We start from the raw sequence: 23,761 nt of genomic DNA on the forward strand, positions 1-23,761 counted from the left end.
TAAATTTTGTGTAAAAAAGATTTAAATATTAATTTTTATTTAAACATTCCAAAAATTCCTGTGAAACACCTGAAGGGTTAATAAATTTCTTGAATGTGGTTTTTAGCACCTTGGGGGGTGCAGTTTTTAGAATGGTGTCACACTTGGGTATTTTCTATCATATAGTGTTATGATAGGGCTAGCGGAACGCACCTAATGAAAGTATATATTTTATTAGGATAGATGCGTTCGCAGCCCGGGGTCCACCGTGCAGGAGAACCTGCTGCTAGTAAATAGCGGAACTAATGGTAGTGTTAGCTAACTCTGTTACTTCACAGAGCAGCCGTGAACACAAAGCGCTGCGCCCTGTTAGACTCCACAGAGGCACAGGTTAACTGTCTAAACTATAGCAGTCAGTGGTCTTGCACGCACACGAAACTCCTCGCCGGTGGTACCAGCATTCTAGGGGCTTATTTCGGCCAGGTCCCTGAACACACAAGCATACGAACTCCTCGCCGGAGGTGCCAGCATTCTAGGGGCTTATTTCAGCCGGGTCCCTGAACACACACATGCAAGACCACACTGGCGCAAAGTACATAAATGAAAGCAATACTAGCGCATGGCCGTGCGGCCATGCGAGCCTTATATAGCTGCAGCAAGTAAAAGACCTTCCCAGAAGGACCAATGAGAGGCTGCCATACCTGAGCATGTGACCCTAAATCTCCACTGAGAGATCTTGCCCTGGGCATGCTCAGTGTGTGCCAAGCAGGACTTAGTCCTAGCACCTACAGGACCTTCCTGAAAGGACCAATGGACTTAGCTGCAGTATCTGACCATGTGACCCTCGATCTCCACTGAGAGATCTTACTCAGGGCATGCTCAGAACAAGAAGAGCAGGACTTAGTCCCAGAAGCGTCTGCTCGCCGCTGCCCAGCACTGACTTCAATGGCAGAAGCAGGAAAAGCAGCAATAACTCTTTGTACAGAGTGGGACTGAGCAAGACGCTGGGACCGACGTCTCCGCTGTGCAGACTCCACTGCGGCAGGAGAAGAATGGGAGAACGCAGCAGAGATGGCCCGAGATTCCCCCTGTGCAGAGGCGGGAACTCGAACCCTAACATATAGACCCCTAAAAATGACTTCAAATGAGATGTGGTCCCTAAAAAAAAAATGGTGTTGTAAAAATGAGAAATTGCTGGTCAACTTATAACTCCCTAACAAAAAAAAATTTTGGTTCCTAAATTGTGCTGATATAAAGTAGACATGTGGGAAATGTTACCTATTAAGTATTTTGTGTGACATATCTCTGTGATTTAAGGCCATAAAAATTCAAAGTTGGAAAATTGCGAAATTTTCAAAATTTTCGCCAAATTTCTGTTCTTTTTCACAAATAAACGCAAGTTATATCGAAGAAATTTTACCACTATCATGAAGTACAATATGTCACGAGAAAACATTGTCAGAATCGCCAAGATCCGTTGAAGCGTTTCAGAGTTATAACCTCATAAAGGGACAGTGGTCAGAATTGTAAAAATTGGCCCCATCATTAACGTGCAAACCACCCTTGGGGGTAAGCTGTTAAGATAATGCTCACTGTTCTGTTCCATCATTGTTCATTAGCAGCAGTTACACATCTCTGCACGGTGGAATCTAGGTTGCGATTGCACTTTAATTAATATTTTATTTACTGCAAACCACCAACCCTAACAGTATGCAATAGGATGTACTTTTGTAAGAGATTTGTTTGTATAAAGCAAATATGAAAATAAAGCATATTTGTAGAAAATTATTTTTATTAAAATGCTGTAAATTCTCCTGTCATTAAAAGTTGGAGATCATAATTTGTTTACTTTCACCTTCCACAAGAAAAAATACAAGATGAGTATGTGGCATGCATTGTGTTAAAGGAATAGCGCCTAATTAAAATTCCACTTTCATTTATGCACTAAAATATTGTAGGGTAAAGTACTGGTGTTGGTAGAAAATATATTCACCATCAGCCATTTCTAGCTGGAGATTTATTCTCTTTTAAGTTTTAAAGTACATGGTAATAAATGATGCTAGGTTTACCCATCTAACGGGCACGTTCTCAAGGCTTCCTCCGTCAAAGGATTTTGTCAGTAGGAACAACCCTCATAAGCCGTTTAAATCGTCTTACAGATCATAGAAAGTTGAATAGACTGATACCTTGATGTCTGCAATCTGATGTCTTATTCCACAGAAATACACATTTTTCTTAATATGCAAATGATCTGTTAAGATCTATGGGCAGGACCTAGATCTCCCTAAAAATCTGCCCTCAAAGTTTTTTTTGAAAGGGGACATTTACAGTGTGGCTTTCCTGATCTACATGACTCACGCTGGTAGTCATTACATGTCATATGCTCTCCCTTTCATATAAAATAATCTTTGCAGGCAGATCCTTGCGAAGATCTTTCTCTGACCCATAGATCTTAACAGCTTATTTACATATTAAGAAAAATGAGTATTTGTCTGGAGTAAGATATTTGTATTGCAGATATCATTATATCATTTTATTCAACTTTATATGACCTGCATGCCCATATAAACATCTTAGGATGATTAACAGATTCCCTTTTTATGAAACGGACATTGGCTTGGATGAGTTCTAGGTGTGCCATATAGTTTTTGCAAGTGAGAATAATGAAATATCTGCACTCTCAATCCATTGCTATTTCATGGACATTTCACTTTACTGAAGTATTTTTTTAGAAGGTGTATATTTAGGCAAACTCTAACCAATGAGACATATTGTCTGTGGCATAGTTGAGGCTAGTTTGAACATATTTTGTAAGAAACGTTCAACTTTCTCCTTTCTTTAACTTAACATGTTATTTACTTTTAGATTTCTAGAACAAGCCTTTTTTTCTCCTCAAAATAAATAAGCTTTTATTTATAAAGGTACCTTCACACTAAACGACTTTGCAACGAGAACGACAACGATCCGTGACGTTGCAGCGTCCTGGATAGCGATATCGTTGTGTTTGACACGCAGCAGCGATCTGGATCGCGCTGTGATATCATTGGTCGTTGCTGAAAGTCCAGAACTTTATTTGGTCGTCAGATCGGCGTGTATCGTCATGTTTGACAGCAAAAGCAACGATGCCAGCAATGTTTTACAATGGTAACCAGGGTAAATATCGGGTTACTAAGCGCAGGGCCAAGCTTAGTAACCCGATATTTACCCTGGTTACCATTGTAAAAGTAAAAAAAAAACACTACATACTCACCCTCTCATGTCTGTCACGTCCCCCGGCGTCCGCGCTGCTGCTCAGAGCTTCCTGCACTGAATGTGTCAGTGCCGGCCGTAAAGCAAAGCACAGCGGTGACGTCACCGCTGTGCCCTGCTACTGCCGGCGCTTACACAGTGCAGGGAAGCTGAAGGCAGGAGACGCGACACACACGGCAATGTAAGTATGTAGTGTTTTTTTTTTTACATTTACACTGGTAACCAGGGTAAACATCGGGTTACTAAGCGCGGCCCTGCGCTTAGTAACCCGATGTTTACCCTGGTTACCCGGGGACTTCGGCATCGTTGGTCGCTGGAGAGCGGTCTGTGTGACAGCTCACCAGCGACCAAACAGCGACGCTGCAGCGATCGGCATCGTTGTCGATATCGCTGCAGCGTCGCTTAATGTGACGGTACCTTAAGAGTTTCCTGGAATTTTCCAGGCTAGCCTTAATCTAAAGATAAGCCCCATTAAAGAAAGTGTTGTCTGGTACAACACTAATAGTATCCTGAAACTACTGCAAACATCGTGGCCCCTTTGTCATGTTCATCAGTGGTCCTGGGAGTGGAGATTCCACTAAATGTACATTAACAGTCTTTGCTAAGGTTAGGCTATCTCTGTAAATTCCTATAAATCTCCTTTAAAGTCAATTACTACAAATTGTGAAAAAAAATATTCTAGAAGAACAAGTTCATATCCTCTTCAGAGTGAGGTTTGATTTATCATAAAAGGAATCCATAATGAATTAAGCCAGAATATTTGGTTATTAACTATAAAACAAACTTGGTCAAGAAATATATTTATTGTATTGGAAATTCTTTCAGCAGATACACAACGTTATTGAAGTTGTGCTCCCTCATACTCTCAATGCTGATCGATAAGCAGATTATAAAATGATAATTAGCTTTTCCAGAAGATAACATAACTGGAACCAATCTACAATGCTTCCAAGACATATTGCTGCTTTCGTAATGCTTCTGCCTCCTATAACCAAACCTTTCTGCCACTGAAAAGGTTTGCCACTGGTAGATAAGTGTTTGAAGACCCTCCCTGCAGCCAAAGAATTCAAGGTCTTGGTCAGTAGAAATTTAGTTAACATGCAGCCAGATGCATGATAGATATAGCTGTAAAATAAAAGCAAAGAAAAGAGCATGCTGCCCTCCACACAAGGCACTGGGACACCATGTTCATCTGGAAACCATTCTGTTGTTCAATACATTAAACAGCATTTCTAGCAAAGCGCGATAATATTCCCTTCAAGATTTTCTTCCAAGATTGCACGGAAACAACCACTACAGACTTCTCTAACTGCCAACGGCGCCTCTAAAATGTATGAGCATATCCCATGTCATTTGTTTGCTTAACTGTAGTAATGGTGGTAGGCAAGGCCAGTTGTTACTTTTGGACACTTTTTAATGTCCATGTAATAAAATACATCTTGCTTTTGTTCGTATATATCCATGTAGTAAATCTAGATAACACACCTAAACATTATATACAGTGGCTTATGAAAGTATTTACCCCCTTGGCATTTTTCATGACTTACAACCTCCCATCCTGAACGATCACTGTTTTTTGAGGGTTTGCATCAGTGTATGTAAAGAACATGCCTACAAATATGAACATTTGGCTTTCTTATTAGTGTAAAGCAAACAACAAATAGGACAAAACAACTGAAAACTTCAAAGTAAATAACTATTCACCCCCTAAAGTCAGTACTTTGTAGAGCCTTCTTTTGCAGCAAATACAGCTGCAAGTTGCTTTGGATAAGTCTCTGAGCTTTACATATCATGTCATTTATATTTTTACCCATTACTTAAGACTGCTCTAGCTCTTTCAAGTTAGATGGTTTCCTCTGGTAAATAGCAATCTTCAACTCTGTCCACAGATCCTCAATTGGATTAAGGTCTGGTGTTTGACTAGGCCACTCCAAAACATTTAAATTTTTCTCCTTAAAACACATATTGCTTTAGCAGTATGCTTTGGGTCATTGTCTTGTTGGAAGGTGTACCTCCGTCCTAGGCTCAAATCATTCACAGAATGAAATGGCTTTTGCTGAAGAATATCTCTGTATTTCACAACATTCATTTTCCCCTTGACTCACACCATTTTCTCTGTCCATGCTGCTGAAAAATATCCTCAGAGCATGAAGGTGCCACCATCATGCTTCACTGTGGGGTTGGTGTTCTTGGTGTGATGAGCTGTGTTAGTTTGGCACCAGACATAGCATTTACCTTGATTGCCAAAAAGTTACATTTTGGTCTCATCTGACCACAGTACCTCCCTCCTTACCATTGGGGAGTCTCCCACATGTCTTTTGGCAAAGTCAAAGTAAAGGTTTTTTCTGCCTACTCTTCTTCCATAAAGGCCACCTCTATGGAGCGTATGACTCATTGTGGTCATATGAACAAACAGTCCAGTCTTTACTTGGGAACTCTGCAGCTCCTCCAGACCTACTTTTGGTCTCCTTGCTGCCTCTTTGATTAATTCCCTCTTTGCTCATGCTGAAAGTTTTGGTGGGCGGCCCTCTTTTGTCAGGTTTGTTGTTGTACTATGCTCTGGGGCATCATCAGTGATTGGGATTTTTTTTTTTATAACACAACCCTGATTTGTACTTTTCAATAACTTTGTCCCTAACTTGTTTGAAGATCTCCTTGGTCTTCATGGTGTTGTTTGGTTAGTGGTGCCTCTTGCTTAATGGTGTTGCAGACTCTGTGGCCTTTCAGAAAAGGTGTGTATATACTGACAGACCATGTGGCAATTAGATTGCACACAGGTGGACTTCATTTCACTAAACATGTGACTTATGAAGGTAATTGCTTGCACCAGAAATTTTTTGGGGCAAAAAAATAAAAGTAAATTATACCTATAGTTTTCTTACTTCACCAACTTTGACTATTTAGTGCTGATGCATTACACACAAATTGGATTACAAAAATATTTAAACACAGGTTGTAATGTAACAAAATAGGTAAAAAGCCAAGGGGCGTGAATAGTTTCACAAACCACTCTACGTGCATCTATTTACCCTATCTACCACTGATATGTCGTCAATTGTAAACTGAATGTAGCATGTAATCTTTTATAGAATTGTTTTGGCGGCAGGTACTGAAAATTGAACTTGGTATTATAGTGTAATTTTGCCTGTTAATACTGCATCTATTGGAGCACTGAATTGTTCCATTGACTCCATTGACTGTTACTTGCAATCCATCTCATATGCACACTTACTGATGATGTGATTATGTCCGATATGTGAATGCTAATAAATAAAATAAAAACAGAGCAGCTTTGCTTTGAGATTAGTGTTGTAGTTGTTCCTATAGTTAGCCATATAAGTAATGTTATCCCCCAGCACAATATTTTTGGTTAGTTTATGTAATGCAATGTCAACAGCCCAAACAAGCATATAAAACTCAGTTCATACTTTGCATCTTGAATTGAGTATTTTGAGACCTTTCAATTCTGCAGGCAGCAAGTAATGAGGTGGCCATCATTTTACTGGCTATGACATGCCATGTGTACCAATGATAATTGTCATTTTTTTTATTATTATTATTACTTAACCACAGAAATGTATTGGAGAAAATAATGCTGTAAATTCAGCATATAATTAGCCTATAATTCTGGGGGGCAGAAAAAGTGAAAAATACTTTACAAAATAGAGGAAATGTTTCTATTAACAATTATATAGAATAAAGTTTTAATCATCTTTTACAGATACACACAAGCATACAATTCTGAAGCGTCCACAGAAAACTTTCCGCACTTCCACTGTCTGTCTTTACATTCCATCTTTGTCTGTGTTTCCATAGAAAAGACACAAGAGGCTTGGAATGTTGCATAGGGTTTGGCTGCATGAGAAGTACCCAATCCATCTAGAGTCTTCAACACCTAGGAGTTGAGCTCAATATAGCAGCACAAGAAGTCTGTCATAATGGCACAAGGCCGTTGATGTCCTATAGGAGCTTGAGATTTTGGCTGCACGTCCCATCCTCTAAGCTCGGATTTCTCTTCTCTTTCCTTCTCCACGTTGAGCCTTTTCCAACTTTTTCTGCCTTTGTTTTCTTGGCACATCTCCTTCTTTTTTTCTCTGTTTGTTCTTTTTTGTTTCGTCTTTCACTTTTACCCTAAAAATTACAAATAAGACCCCAGTCAATTCAATTGGAAGGCAAAATATCAGTCTGTATATCTTGTGCTATGAAAATATATTGACTATTTGATCTGTGGCACAAGGAGCATTGTTAATATTCCCTCAAACATCCAGAAAATCAGTATGATTTCAGTAAAGGTAGCATTCGGAGTCATATTCTCATATATACTGTCATAGGCAATAACACTAATCCATGGATCATGGAAATGATATGAAAAACAAAAAAAGCACCTAGAGTTTCCTGTCGTTGAGTGGTACCATTTTCTGTTTGCATTTAGTGTTAAATACATATGGCCAAACTGTAGAATTTCGAATAAAGTATATTTTGCTAAAAAGAGCATTGCTATTAAAATATTTACATCAAATGATCTATTCTAAAGGAGTGTGACTTAAAACAGACCTGTGGACATACGCTAAATGAAAAAAGTCTTAGATTATATTTCTGAAGCAAGCATAACACATTACAAAGCTTGATGATATGTTTTTATTTTCTATATGGAACGCGTCCAGATATTGAGTGTTTGACATTATCCCCCACTAACGCTAACCTAACATGTTACAGCTGTTAAGAACATTAACCCAAAGCTGAAAATATGAAAATTACATAAATTTCTCTTCAGCCACTAGTTCAGAAAGTAGGAAGCATGTGTGTGGGAGGCATAGCTTAATCATTTGTATGTAAAGTAGAATATTCCAATCAACTAATATAGAGATGACCTCATTAGGCCATTAAATAAGTGCACTTTTTTACATTGAAATGTGGATGCAATCAACATACAAGTATAAAATGTATAGCTTTCTAGTTGACCATTACACTTCTAAAGGAGTATTACTACTTTTTAAAGTCATGGAATATCTAAAGATTATGCCATCAATTTATGATCGATGGGGATATCTGGGACTCAGACCCCTCCCCATGTTAGGACAGCTCACTAGACATGGCAAATGGGCAAAAAATAGCAAATGGACAAGACTGCCTAACAAACCCAATGAATATTAAAAGTCCTGCCTATTAGAGTGTACTTTCATTTCAATTGATACCTGAAACGCCACTGTAATCGAGTCACCATCACGGGTTAACGTGAGAGTCAGCAGTGCCATCTGCAGACAACCGCAGCTGTCACTTATATTCCCATGAGGTTTGGGTCAGGAGACCCATGCCCTTTGTGAGCATCACAGGCCACGATACCCCTGACATCCAAATGAGGCTTTAACCCTGATATTTTGGTCTGGATCAGGGCTACTATGGCATTTCTGTAGTAGCTATCCTGGCTGAGATATGCACTGGCTACTTATGGCCATATTGCATATGTCCTTGGCAACTGAAGTGCCACACAACAAAGACATATGTCTTTGGCAGGGAAAGAATTAAAATTGACTAATAAAATCTTAATTTTATTACTATTAGAAAAAGTTTTGTGTTTGTCACATCTTTTATTTGTGTGGTTTCCCATGCTAGTTAAGCACCTTAAATACTGTCCAATTCATTTGATTGAATTCTGCAGCTTTACCCAAATTTACTATTTTATCTTGCAAGAAATAATGTATACATTTATAGATTGGTACTAACAATTTAAAAATAGTTTTCATACATGTGTATAAGCTATTGTGCAACATTGAAATATTTTTGTCTAAATGTTTATTCTGTGCTTGCAAACTTTAAAACCTCCACTGGATGACATACCTAATCTAGCACAACTAGCAAATGAGAATGGTAATCGCATCATTTAAAATATAGTTTTGTCAAGTCAATAATCTAATTCATGGTTAGAACTGGATGGATTTCCCCTCTGTTTAAGATAAGAGTCATATTATTTGAGTTTGAGTGCGTACAGAGTGAGACCTGTCAGTCTAGGATTGGGAGAAGCCACCGGGGATCTGCCTCTTGGACTAAACATCCTAGTTGCCTTCTACTTGACCATATTGTGCATGTATGCAGTAAATGAGCCAGTCTCTGATTCATGCTGCCTATGAATTGGGCAACATCAATCAGCTGTCAGGTTCCTTTAAATTTTAATAGATCTAAAATTATTTAAAAGAGTTTGGACCTTTTCTTTTCCCCCTTTAAATTGAGTTGAAGCACCACTCCATCAGTTTTTTTTTTCAGTGCCGTTCTGGAGTTTTAAATCTAAGCCCCCTGCCTCCAGCGTCTTCACAGTTTTTTCTGTGCTGCTCCGGTCCACTTGCGCCACCTTGTGAGCACAGCTTCTGACTGGCCGGAAGTCACAAGCTACGTCACAAAGAGCGCAATGCAAGTTTATGAGTGTGATTGAGGCTCTCAAAGACTTTTATTGTAAAGTGACCTCCATGCAGCTCCATGAAACACTGGAGCTGCGGGTATGACATTTTTCACCAGAGACCGACGGGAGCAGAGGCGAAAAATGAAAGAAAGCTCCAGAAGATGAGAATCAGACAGGAGGGGACTTACATTTAAAGCACTGCTCCAGAGGTACAATAAAAACAAACAAATGCTGGAGTGGTGCTTTAAAAGATACTGTAAGTTTCTCTGCCTACATCTTCTGCAACGAGAGCTTTCTTTACAGGGAATTACATAGTTTTCGTTCATCTTCTATATATATAATTGTCTAAGGGTTTTTCCGTCTGTCTGTCTGTTTGTCTGTCTTTCTGTCTGTCTGTCTGTCCTGGAAATCCCGCCAGGCCTCGACCAATCAGCGACGGGCACAGCATGGCGACGATGATGTCATAATGGAAATCCCGCGTCTCTGATTGGTCGAGGCCGCCAGGCCTCGACCAATCAGCGACGGGCACAGTATCGACTTAGATGTCATAATGGTTGCCATGGCGACGATGATGTCATAAAGGTTGCCTCGACCAATCAGCGACGGGCACAGTCTGCCGCGAATTCTGGAATCATCATTGTCCATATACTGCAGGGACATGCATATTCTAGAATACCCGATGCATTAGAATCGGGCCACAGTCTAGTCTGAATTATAATCAACAACTGTTCTGTGCAAACCGAAGGTGCAGTTGATCTGTCTAAGCAGGCTATTAGATGACTGCCCATCGGCAAACATGTAGCCCGTTGGCGATTATTTAACGCCACAGGTGTAAATGCACCTTAGGGCGGCCATACACATTTCAAAGCTCTTTTTCAGGAAGTGCAACTTTAGCCAGTTAAAATTCAGGTTGTAGACCACTTATCCACCAGATCTCTCATGTTTATGGGATTATTCTACAGTATCGGTGTAGCTGAGAGATCAATGTTATATATACTAAAAATAAAACTAATTTTATTAGCTGTTGTATTTTGTCTTTGGGAGTTGGTTGTACTTTATAAATTGTCTTTGCACTACTTGTAGCTGAGATGTTATGAACATCATATATTGAATAGGCATCCTGAAAGGAGTGGACAATTACAATTAAAACTATTATGCCTCGTCCGATTCAGTTTTTTGTCAAGGATTTGTCTAGGAGTAGACACTTAAGAGGTATTAGCTTCACAGCTTGCTTCAAGACTTGTAAAATCTAATTTTTACTATGTTGTGATTGTTACTTTAGTTTGACGGTCATGTTTCTATGGGCACATGCTCCAAAAAATCCTGTTTAAGATGACCCTGCAGTCATGCGCCACTACCTATACCCAATGTTCTTGCTAGCCTACAGGTGAAGAATGGACATTGGGGAGGAAATAAGGCTCCGACACTTGCAAGTGTGCTCAGATTTGCTTGAAGGTGGGTGACTTTGTGGCATTGTCTTTTCCTTTTCAATCTGGCCATGTCCCGAAACCATGTCAGAATGAATAAGAAAGTGTTGTGGTCCATGTTAAAATCAGGACATTTGGGCTATCATTTTAAAAACACATTAGCAATTTTAGTAATTTGCATTTCAAACACATTGAAACATTTTGTGGCTGGACAACCCCCTTATTTTTTCTTAAGGTCACCTGTGTAAATCATTGAAATTAGTTTCTATGATCTTTTCATTAGTTTCTTGGAAAAAAAACCTATCTTGTACAGAGCACCGAATACTTAGAAAACCACTCATACAAATCTCTGTGCCTGCCAAGAAATGGTGTGTATCACGTCCCCAATTTAAAGGAATAACACACAAATAGGTCAGTTGTGTTTTTAAAAAATCACAAAACATTTCCTGTATCTAAAAGATTACTACATATTGTTACTGATTGTTAACATATTGCTACATAAGTGCTGAGAAAACCATGGTATATGGGTATAAATATAAAAAAAATTATGTGCAAGAGTTATTAAAGGACTGTCACCAGTTTATCCTGACCATGTTTTTTAAACCCATTTTATGTGCAACTTTACTTTAGATTCACTCTTAGCATAGAAAATTGACATTTGCAGGATGAAAAAGTTAAATTGAGAGATTCTCCAGAAAAGAAATATATTATCATTTTTGCTCATTGTGATTCATTAGTGATGAGCGACCCCGTGCTCCGATAATGTCATATCTGATTATAGGTGTTATCTGAGCATCTTGGGCATGCTCGTATATTATGTTTCAGTCTCTGCTGCTGTTTGATTTGCGGCTGCTAGGCAGCCCCAACACATGTGGGGATTACTTAACAAGCAGGCAATCACTGCATGTGTTGAGGCTGCCTAACAGCCGCAAATCAAAACAGCTGCAGAGACTCGAACATAATATACGAGCATGCCCAAGATGCTCGTATAACACCCGAGCGTTCTTAGATGTTATACAAGCACATTTGCCCATCACTAGATGTCAACCCAAGAAGGCAACCTTGGGCAGACTTAGTGTTAGTCATTCCATTTAGGAGGTCCCAGAGGAACCCCAGCCTTCACCCATATACCCTTGACTTACATGGGGGCCCTGAGTTGTGTGTACAGAGTACCTGCTATCTGGAGGATTGAGCCTTAGGTAAGAGTACTTAAACTAACCAGTTCAGTAATTGGAGAGAAAATTGGGGCAGAACCATACAAAACTATAGTCAGAGAAAAGGCCATGGTTAGGAATCAGGAAGTAAGTCAAAGCAGGATGAAGGCTAATCCAGCTGTGGCCATACCACTTGTTCCCCGTGAAGTGTGGGGACCTTTCAGAGGCTGCAGAGCAGGAAAAAAGGTGAAGGCCGGGAGAAGAAGGTTTAAACCAGCAGTCCCATCCATTATCATGGGTAATGTACGCTCCCTGGGAAATAAAACGGATGAACTGCTAGCCCTGTGTAAATTCCAGAGGGAGTTCAAGGAATGCAGTCTCATGTGTTGTGAATTCTGTTGTGGGTTCTGCTCTTGGGCTCCCTCCGGTGGTTATAAGTGGTAGTGCTGCTGTTTGTCCTTCACAGCAGTCATCAGGTGCTTCCACTTTGGATGGGGCTATTTAGTCTGGCTTCACCCTTTAGTGAGTGCCAGTTGTCCATTGTTTTTCTGGAGGATTCACATCTCTGCTTGGTTTCTCCTGCTGGATTGTCCATATCATCAAAGATAAGTCCTGGCTTTGTTTTTGCAGTCCACATGCGGTGGACTTTATAGTTCAGTGAATTGCTATGTTTTTTCTTGTCCAGCTTTGTCTGTGTAAGGATTTATTCAGCCAAGCTGGAAGCTCTGTAGTCGCAGAGTTACCCTCCATGCCTTTAGTTAGGTGTGGAGATTTTTGTATTCTCTGTGGTGGATTTTTGTAGTATTTTAATATTGACCGCACAGTACTCTGTCCTGTCTTTTCTTTCTAGGTAGCGTGGCCTCCTTTGCTAAATTCTCACAGTCAATATTTGTGGGGGGCTGTCTTTCCTTTGGGGATTTTCTCTGAGGCAAGATAGTTTTCCTGTTTCTTTCTTTAGGGGTAATTAGTCCTCCGGCTGTGACGAGGTGTCGAGGGAGTGACAGGAACATCCCACAGCTACTTATAGTTGCGGTGTTAAGTTCAGGGTCGGCGGTCAGTAAAGAGGCCACCTACTCCAGAGCTCGTCCATGCTGCTCCTAGGCCACCAGATCAAAACAGTACAACTGGCCAACAATGAGTAGACATATAGACATATGCTGTAGACATCATGTCTACAGCATATGACCACTGCACCCAATAATTGGTGTAATCAGCAATGCTGAGAAACCTCCTGTGCTCACCACCGCTCTTTGTTTACATGGCTTCAGCGGTGATATGTAATGATGACGATTGCTATTTTGATAGACCAGGCCTCTGAGGTAATTCAACTTTAAAGGAAAGTACAGAAAGGGCCAGATTGGTGCTGTCACTCTGATTAAAATAATTCCTCAGGTGAAGAAATCTGTTTTGTAGATTTTCTTTAATCTTTGTTTGAAGTTTCCCTGTATTCATATCTTCGTGCCTTGGAGCGGGACTGTGGGTGGGACTGTGGGTTGGGTCTTCAGCTTTGTTCCATCCCCTCCGCTGTGTCTGCATGTTTCTTCTTATTCTTTATTTAAAATGTTGTGCCGACACTGTCCTTACCGTGGGCAGTGCTTGCATAGATTGAGCTCTTGAAAGTCTTCAGGAAAATGGCACCAGCGGCTGCACATGCTTAGATTACTCAGTGCCACCGGCACCACTTTACTGAAGCCCACCATTAGATCAATCTGCGCAAGTGTCACTTGTGGCTAGGAAGGTAATGGGGTGAAATTTTAAACAAAGAAGAATGGACATTGAGACACAATGGACAGGATGGAACAAAGATAAAGAACCTACCCACAGGCCCACCCCGATGCACAAAGATATCAATGCAAGGAAACTTAAAACAAGGATTAAAGAAAATCTACAAAACGGATTTCTTCACCTGAGATATCATTTTAATCAGAATGACAGAGTCAATATGGCCCTGTCTCTCCTTAACTTAGTAAGATGTTGCTGGCAGGTTCTCTTTAAATCTAAAACGTCATAAATATTTTTTAGCAACTTGGACTGTAAGGATACAATTAACAACATTTTCCTTGATCATTTTTAAAGGAGCATGAGTAAGGTTAGAGATCTACTTTATTGAATTCCAATGGCACATCCTGTTATGCAGAAAGAAAATAGATATGTGGATAGGAGAAGAATAGAGTCTTGTTTCCACACAAAACTGGTCTCTTGGATCTAAAATTGCCTAATCTGTAAGGGCAGAAAATCATCACTGACTCGGAGTTAAAACAATGCACTATGCTTTTGTTTAGCAATGCCTGGCATAGAATATGATATAAACATCTGTCATCTGCCATTCATTAATATTAATTGTAAATGACCACTAAGCAGTGAATTCCAAGACTTAACAGCTGTGATCTCTCCAAATCTGACCTCTTATGAAACTGGGCAATAAGTGTTATGGTCTATTATTCTAAGCTAAGGAGTACTTTTTGAAAATGTAGCATTTACTGCATTGTCAGACTAACAATAAAATGATGCAGATTGTATTAGTGTTTTGCATTATAATATTTGTTATCATATTTATAACACACTATAATACAGTAAAATGCATGCATTTGTCAAATATTCATGGGTAGAAATAACCCACGAGTCCTTGTTATTTTAGCCTAACCCATTTTATGTGCAACTTTACTGTAGATTCACTTAAGCATAGAAAATTGACTTTTTCAGGATGAAAAAGTTAAACTGAGAGACTCTCCAGAAAATAAATATATTTTCATGGTTGCCCATTGTAATTCAGTAGTGATGAGCACCGTGCTCGGATAGCATCATATCTGATTATACTTGGGTGTAATCCGAGCATCTTGGGCTTGCTCATATATTATGTCCAAGTCTCTGCAGCTGTTTGAATTGCGGCTGTTAGGCAGCCTCAACACATGTGGGGATTACGTAACAAACAGACCATCACTGCATGTGTTGAGGTTGCCTAACAGCCTCAAATTAAACAGCTGCAGAGACTCAAAAATAATAAACGAGCATGCCCAAGATGCTCGGATAACACCCAAGCGTGCTCAGATGTTAGCCAAGCACAATCGCCCATCACTAGATGTCAACCCAAGAAGGCAACCTTGGACAGACTTAGTGCTAGTCATTCCATTTAGGAGGTCCAAGAGGAACTGCAGCCTTCGCCCTTATACCCTTGACTTAAATGGGGCCCTGAGTTGTTTGTAAAGAGTAGCTGCTATCTGGAGTATTGAGCCTTAGGTAACCAGTTCAGTAATTAGAGAGAAAATTGGGGCAGAACTACATAAAACTATAGTCAGAGAAAAGGCCACGGTCACTAATCAGGAAGTAAGTCAAAGCAGCGTCAAATTTGCCAAGGTCAAGATCAGGGAGAATATAACAGAACACCAAAAATAGAACAACATGTACTGAAAAATGGGGGTGTGGGGGTACTGCAACTGGGATGAAATGGTGAAAAGATGCAAATCTGCCCTTGGTTTTACAGTATTTAATTGCATGGTAAGAGTGACTTGGAAACATGATTCTCTAGGTCAGTATAATTACAGCGATATCAAACTAGCATCATTTTTTTTTTTATTTAAGTGTTTAAAAAAAAAAAATTGGCTTGAGTTGCTGAGACCTGTTCATATTTTTTATTGATGAAATTGTGTGGGGGCTTGTTTTAAATTGCAAGTTTGGTGACCACAAAAACCCACATTCTGGCGTTTCACTTTACGGCACTTTCACTGAACTGATAATTTATACCATATGCTCCAATGCCGCAGTACAAAGAAAATCGCAGTCTGAATGAGCTTTACAAGAGGACTGAAATGGCAGAGACTGAGGCCTTTAGCATCCCATCTGTGATGGTAACGTATCCGTGCCCATCATGGGGGGGGGCGATGGAAGTCAGTGTGCTTGCATTCAGAGCTGCTCCATTTAAATGCTTCTCATTTATATGTCTGTCTGATTGACAGCAGCATCTAAATGGTTAACAGCAGTGACAGAAGCTCAGCTCAAGCTTCTGCTGTTGGAGACAAATGCTGAAAATGTAAAAAATAGCCTCAATAGTTCTGCTTGAGCTAGTTCTGCCTAACTTGTTACAGACCGCAACATGTGAATGCAGCCATAAATGGATTCTAGTAATTCTTTTATTCCTTGCAGCGGTGCCTTAGTTTTTCTGAGCAGTATCTTTTTTAAAAAACATGTTTCCATTCAATTGCTGTCACTTTAGAACTAAGGTTAGGATCAGTATTCATGGGATAGTTGTTGTTTGATGCTACTGAACTACATATCTGATTTGAAGGATGACCAAAGAGAAAATGAGTGTTTTTCATAGGTAGCATGTATTACAGGATGTGAAATTCATGTCTTGGAGGATCTGCAGTGGTCTATGTAGATAAAACACTGCTACATTCCAGAGATATCAACTGTAAAACCTTCTCCCTGAAAAGAAGGTTGATGACTTCAGGGTAAGGGTATATCAGAGGATACGCTAGGGGGACAGATATAATCTAAATAGCAGTGGTTGACTGCTGTAAATCTTGATGTGTAAGCTACTGTTCTTTGCTACTGCCTGATATTTCGTGAAGTAAAAATGCCAGATGGTGAAGGAAATCCTTGCCGTTCTATAAGCGTTTGCAATGTAGCCACAAAGATCTGTTAGCATTGTATCAGCAAACCAAATACAGATGGAAATTCCATGATTTTACACAACTTCAAATAGGCAAAAAGAAGACGCCCATCTAAAAATAAAAGAGGATCCCGTGGTTTATAAATTGGGGACTTTCTGAATATTAAAAAAAAAATTACATTAAAAGTTTTGCATTTAATTTGATCATTACATTGATGTGGGTTGGCAGTAACATATGTACTATGGCATTTAAGCTTCTCTTCTGCGGTGCTGACAATACTCTGCACATGAGAATGAGACACAAGACAGATTTGGAATTAATTAAAACTAGAATGTTCCAAAAGGACGTAGAAATAGACATTCGCTGGAACATTGATGGAAAGCCTTAGCAGACACTGTAAGCAATTACAGAGACTTCTCAGAACAGTGGTGTATGGAGCAAAAAGGTTGTTTACCAAGGATGGGAGAAGGTTCCCAAGTCGTTCAGATTGATGATCACAAACTAAGGCTACTTTCACACTAACGTTAACTGCAATACGTCGCAAATGCGTCGTTTTGCCGAAAATACGCATCCAGCAAAAGTTCTTGTTGGATACGTTTTTTCGTCATAGACTAACATTAGCGACGCATTTGCGACGCATTGCCAAACGTTGCGTCCGTTTTGCGACGCTTGGGCGTGTGGTAGCGGACCGTCGGAAGAAAAAAACGTTACATGTAACGTTTTTTGCTCCCGACGGTCCGCTTTTTCCGACCGCGCATGCGCGGCCGGAACTCCGCCCCCACCTCCCCGCACTTCCCCGCACCTCACAATGGGGCAGCGGATGCGTGGGAAAAATGCATCCGCTGCCCCCGTTGTGCGGCGGAGACCACGCTAGCGTCGGGAACGTCGGCCCGACGCACAGCGACGGGTTGTTCCCGACGCTAGTGTGAAAGTAGCCAAAGGTGCAGGGAGAGAGGAGGTTCCATGGAGAATAATCCAAATGATAATATCAAACACATGTTGGAAATCCCTTCTCCCTTGAGCCTTGAAATGGGGATGTTCGGTGAAGATGAGCACTACCTGTAGTATATGTGAATGAGACTAATCTGAGTAGTCCGCACCATCGGTCCAATAGTGGCTGCAAAACCTGCAGCTATCAAAGAAGACATTTTTACCTGAATTATGTTTATTGTAAATACATTTGTTTTCCCCTTGTACTCTTTTAACCCCTTCACTAGCTAACAATTTTACTTTTTCTTCTCCCATTCTTCCAAGAACGATAACCTTTTTTTATTTTTCAGGCCATATAGCAATATGAGAGCTTGATTTTTGCAGGATGGGTTGAACTTTTGAAGGATGCCATTTGTTTTTAAATATAGCATACTGGAAAACACGCAAAAAAATTTCATGTACGTTGAAATGTGAAACAGTTTTTTTTTTAGTTACCTTGCTTACTATATGGTAAAACTGACCTTGCAATATGATTTTCCAGGTCAGTACGAGTATGCAGATACCAAACATGTATTATTTTTATTTTTTTATTTACCGTAAGTAGGGGGAAAAAAATCTGAAATTTGTAAAAAAAAGCAAACAAACAAATTGTTTTTGTCACCATTTTCAAAGAACCATAGTCTTTTCATTTTTCGAGATCTGGGGCTGGGTGAGACTTATTTTTTGTGCCCTGAGCGGATGTTTCAATTGATACCATTTTGGCTTAGATACGATGTTTTGATTGCCTGTTATTGCAATTTTGCTAGTGACAAAAAAATTATGGAGATTCACATTTTTTCTCGTTACACTGTTTACCGTTCGGATTAATTTATTTCATATTTTGAGTCATTGATCATACATTTCTGAATGTAGCGCTATCAAATATGTTTATCTATATATTTTTTATTACTTTGTTTTCAATGGGGTAAAAGGGGAGTGACGTTAACTTTTTTAAACTTTTTTTACTTTTTACTTTATTTAATAGCTTGCATAGGAGACTTGAAGCTGCGATTTTCTGATCGCCTGTGCTATACATAGCAGGGCATCTGCACTACTATGTATAGCAGAAATCACGATCTCCTTCTGCAGACCTCTGACTGTTATGACAACTATTCAGTGCCCCATGATCATGTGACAGGAGCACCGATGGGAGGAATTTGTGAAGCTCTTCCGGCTGGCGTGTGTTAAATCCCACTGTCAGTTATTGACAGCAGGATTTAATTGGTTAATAGCACTGGAGTAACTCTTAAAAAGCAGTTTATTTAATCAGCCATCAAGTGCTGGGCAAGATGTGGGCTCAACGTGCGAGGCCAAATTAAAGGCAGTTACATTAACTTTGACGTATATATACGTCAAAGGTAGTGAAAGGGTTAAAATGTTGAATTTTTGTTTTTCATCCTTCTCCACTGCAGAAGATTCTTCACATGGCCCTAGCATATTATATAGGGAATCTCACATTCCAGTCAGATAATTCCAGATATTTCTGTATGTTGGATACTTGTATAAATATTATAAGATAACTCTGCCATGTCTGTAAATCATGCAGAAAGAGTAACAACTTCACCTTGACTGAGCTGTTGACCATGTTACATTGCAACACTGCACACAGGTTTTATACTAAGTGAATAAAAGTTAAATATTGTAGTAAATATACACATTAAAATGTTTAATGGAATGTAGAGTTGGGGGTTCTCCAAGCAGTTGTAAGCTTAGATGTTAAATAATAATGTATAAATAAGGGAAAGATTTCCAAAATTGCAGAAAATACAGATTTACTGTGAAAATTACCATAGTTAAATTATCTAGAAATCAACTTTACCAGACTACTATTGTTCTGACCCAAACTAGCAGCACTATGGGCATAAATAATGCCATTAGTTTATAACTGGAGACCTGCAGTTTAGAAATGTGACCGTAATATGGATAATAAAATAAAGTTGCTATCTAAAGGTCATTTGTTCATGTATCATAGAATCTACATTTCCCGAGTGGCAAATTTTGTGCAGAAATTTTTGTGACTGAAAAATGTATATGATAATTTTTCTGCAGCATGTGCTTGGAGCTCTACTTCATGGAATATGGTGGAAGACCGTCACCGAAGTTCTATATCTGCATGTGAATCCAGGTCTCATTCGGTCGTTTGTTTTTCATGTACATATTTTATCCATGATTTTCACAAAAAGAACACACTCCTTGTTAGGGCTGGCAGAACGCACTGAGTATATTTAGATATTATTATTGGTGCGTTTGCAGCCCAGGGTCCACCGTGCAGGAGACTAACCTGCTGCTAGCAAATGGTGGCACAATATGGCGGTAGAAGCGAACTCTGTTACTTCCAGAGTCGAACAGAAGGGATAACGCTGTGCCCTGTGAGCGTCACAGGGGAATACAGCTGCCTAACAGAGCAAAAGCAATCAGTGGTCAGGGAGTAGCAAGCACACAAACAAACACCTCCTCTCCAGTGGAGCCGGAATTCTAATGGCTTTACACCAGCCCTGAATTCACCATACAAACTCCTCACCGGAGGTGCCGGTATTCTAGTGGCTTATTTCAGCCGGACCCTGACCACAAGCAGACAAGACCACTGAGTAGCTAAAGCTCATAACATAAGCTGATACTTTAGCTGCAAAACTTTTATAGCTGCAGCAACTTCAGGACCTTCCTAGAGGACCAATGTTAGCTGCCACAGTACCTGAGCATGTGACCCCCGACCTCCAATGAGAGGTCTTACCCAGGGCATGCTCAGAAGAGGAAAAGCAGGACTTAGTCCCAGAGACGTCTGCTCGCCGCTGACCAGTACTGGCTACAATGGCTGAACCTGGAAAGGCAGCAGTGACCATCTACACAGTATCAGGCTGAGCCAGACGCTGGGACTGACATCTCCGCCAAGCAGGCTCCACTGTGGCTGGAGAAGAATGAGAGACTGCAGCGGAGATGGTTTGAGATTCCCCCTGTGCAGAGGTGGACACTCAACCCTTTACACCCCTATTTTAGTGTATGATACTGTGCATATACAGCTCTGGAAAAAATTAAGAGACCACCACATCAAAACCCTGTCATGGGCAGCCCAATCTCCAGGCTTGAACCCCATTGAAAACCTCTGGAATGTAATCAAGAGGATGATGGATAGTCACAAGCCATCAACAAAGAAAAAGAAGAACTGTTTAAATTTTTGTGCCAGAAGCAGTGTGAGAGACTGGTGGAAAGCATGCCAAGACACATGAAAGCTGTGATTAAAAATCATGGTTATTCCACAAAATATTGATTTCTGAACTATTCCTGAGTTAAAACATTAGTATTGTTGTTTCTAAATGACTATGAACTTGTTTTCTTAGCATTATTTGAGTTCTGAAAGCACTGCGGTTTTTTTCATTTTGACCATTTTTCTTTTTCAGAAAAAAAAATACAAAATTTATTGCTTGGAAATTCGGAGACATGTCGTTAAAAGTTTATGCAATAAAAGAAAAAATTACATTTTACTCAAAAATATACCTATAAAGAGAAAAAATCAGAAAACTGAACATTTTGCAAAGGTCTCTTTCATTTTTGGCAGAGCTGTATATATATTTTTAATACAAGCTGAATGTGCACAAAAAAAGCCCCAAACAAACCTTTTCATTTCTGACTAGTATCACGTATCTAACTCACCCACGTAAATCAATGGGTTTGTGAAAGAACATGGACAGCCGACAGATGCCATCCACATGTCATCTAAGTGCCATTCGTTTTTCTCTATTTTATGAGTAGAAGTCTGTACATTTTTTACACAAAATGAAAATGTATAATAGTCTTATGGTGAAAATGAACCAAAAATGTATGAAAATCTGATCCGACATAGAAGAAAAACAGAAAAATCAGACTTCAAAATGATACCACACCTTTAATCAAACATCACTTTTTTGGATGGGCCCATGACAATGAATGCACCTTTTCACATGTTCATTTTTTTGCGGAATGATTTTGCTTACAAAAACTTGTACTTTGATCAAACTTGCCAATGCAAGTCAATGGCCATGTAAAAAACGCATATTGATGTCATCTGTGTGCTGTCTGTATTTTGCTTTTTCATGGGTAGGAGAAAACATTTTTTTCCCTTGATGTTGTAAAGATTGAAAAGACTGACTGATAAAAAAGGATCCAGCACTCCAAAAATAGAAAAAACCCCAGCAGTTTTCCAGGTATGAGAAAACAAGTGTCCAAGCTGCCTAACTAGACATTTGGGGCCATTTTTTTCGTATAGGTCAGAGGTATAAATCACATGATAATTTCTCTACAGACAGTTTAACAGTTTATAGATTGACTAGATGTTTGCCCGATTCTAACGCATCTGGTATTCTAGAATATGTATGTAGTTTATTTATGAAGATTTGAGAATAATGCAATGAATACACAGGATTTTCCAGATAAAATATATACATTATCATTAAATTTTATTGCTCATTGAACTTAATATATCTGAACGAAAGAATTAAACAGATCATCAAAATATATAAACCATTACATGAATATCTAAGTGTATTTAAATAAATCATTGGATGAAAGAAGTACATCGACACTATAATATATTTCTTAACAATATCAACCCAAAATATTTTTGCACACCACATTGACTAACTGAACGTGTTCAGTAAACGTGAGTGAACTATGTCGTACTGTGACTGACAGAACGTGTTCAGTAAACGTAACTGAACTACGTGGCACTGTGACTGACAGAACTTATTCAGTAAACGTGAGTGAACTATTTCGCACTGTGACTGACTGAACTTGTTCAGTAAATGTGACTAAACTACGTGGCACTGTGACTGACAGAACTTGTTCAGTAAACGTGACTGAACTACGTAGCACTCTGACAGAATTTGTTAGTAAATGTGACTGAACTACGTGGCACTGTGACTGACAGAACTTGTTCAGTAAATGTGACTGAACTACGTGGCACTCTGACAGAACTTGTAGTAAATGTGACTGAACTACGTGGCACTGTGACTGACAGAACTTGTTCAGTAAACTTGACTGAACTGCTTGGCACTGTGACTGACAGAACTTGTTCAGTAAACGTGACTGAACTACATGGCACTGTGACTGACAGAACTTGTTCAGTAAACGTGACTAAACTACGTGGCACTGTGACTGACAGAACTTGTTCAGTAAACGTGACTGAACTACGTGGCCCTGTGACTGACAGAACTTGTTCAGTAAACGTGAGTGAATTATGTGGTGACCAATCAGCGACGCAGGATTTCCGTTACAGACAAACAGACAGAATTAGATGATTATATGGTAGATATTATAAAAATAAACATTTTTTTCAATATTTAACCTGGTCTAATGATGGATCAATATTCTATTTGGCGTATACAAAAACCCTGACGTCTGCACAAGACTATAGCTAAATATTTGTAACACAATATATCATGATATTTAAGATCAATATGGAATGTTCTAATTACCATTTATGCAGAATTAAAATAGCCCCATAATGGGTTCTTAAATATCCAATGCTGACCTTCTAGTATATGTAATTTATAAACATCAGGAAATGGTAATTAGTTTCAAGTTAATTTTGGAGTCTAAGAGGCCTGGGGAACGATCACACAGTAAGGTCATTAACCAGCGTAGTGTCTTTAACACATGATACACGCCTCTCTGCTGTGCTGCTACAGTTTTCTGTCTGCTGCTTTACAAACCACTGTGACCCTGATTAGGCTTTCACGCACCCTGTGGGGTTACATGTTTATTCTTTTTTCCCCTGATTAAGTTGTCTTCTAACTCTGAATCATGAATATAATGTGCCCAAAAAAGTGGCTATTCTAATTTGTTTGCATATCCTGTTAAATGTCACTTGGCGGTACCGAAAAATTACCTTTAAAACCTCCTACACTTGAGCGTGTGACACAACTGCACTTTGTTTATGCTGTCATATTTGATAAAGTTACCGGAAATATACCAGAACTCATTTATTTCCACGATGAATAAACTGTG

At 39.4% G+C, this 23,761-nt stretch overlaps 1 protein-coding gene across 1 annotated transcript in view; it reads right to left on the reverse strand.

Annotated features, from left to right (window-relative positions):
• Nucleotides 1-6,917: 6,917 nt before the first annotated feature.
• Nucleotides 6,918-23,761, reverse strand: part of RSPO3 (R-spondin 3) — a 96,852-nt gene continuing 80,008 nt past the window's right edge. The window contains exon 5 of the mRNA XM_077289421.1: nucleotides 6,918-7,359. Within this exon, the coding sequence (XP_077145536.1) occupies nucleotides 7,227-7,359 (133 nt within the window). The 3' untranslated portion in view covers nucleotides 6,918-7,226. The remainder of the gene's footprint in view (nucleotides 7,360-23,761) is intronic.

This window comes from Ranitomeya variabilis, chromosome 2 (assembly GCF_051348905.1).
Source record: "Ranitomeya variabilis isolate aRanVar5 chromosome 2, aRanVar5.hap1, whole genome shotgun sequence".
In the NCBI taxonomy this organism is placed as follows: domain Eukaryota; kingdom Metazoa; phylum Chordata; class Amphibia; order Anura; family Dendrobatidae; genus Ranitomeya; species Ranitomeya variabilis.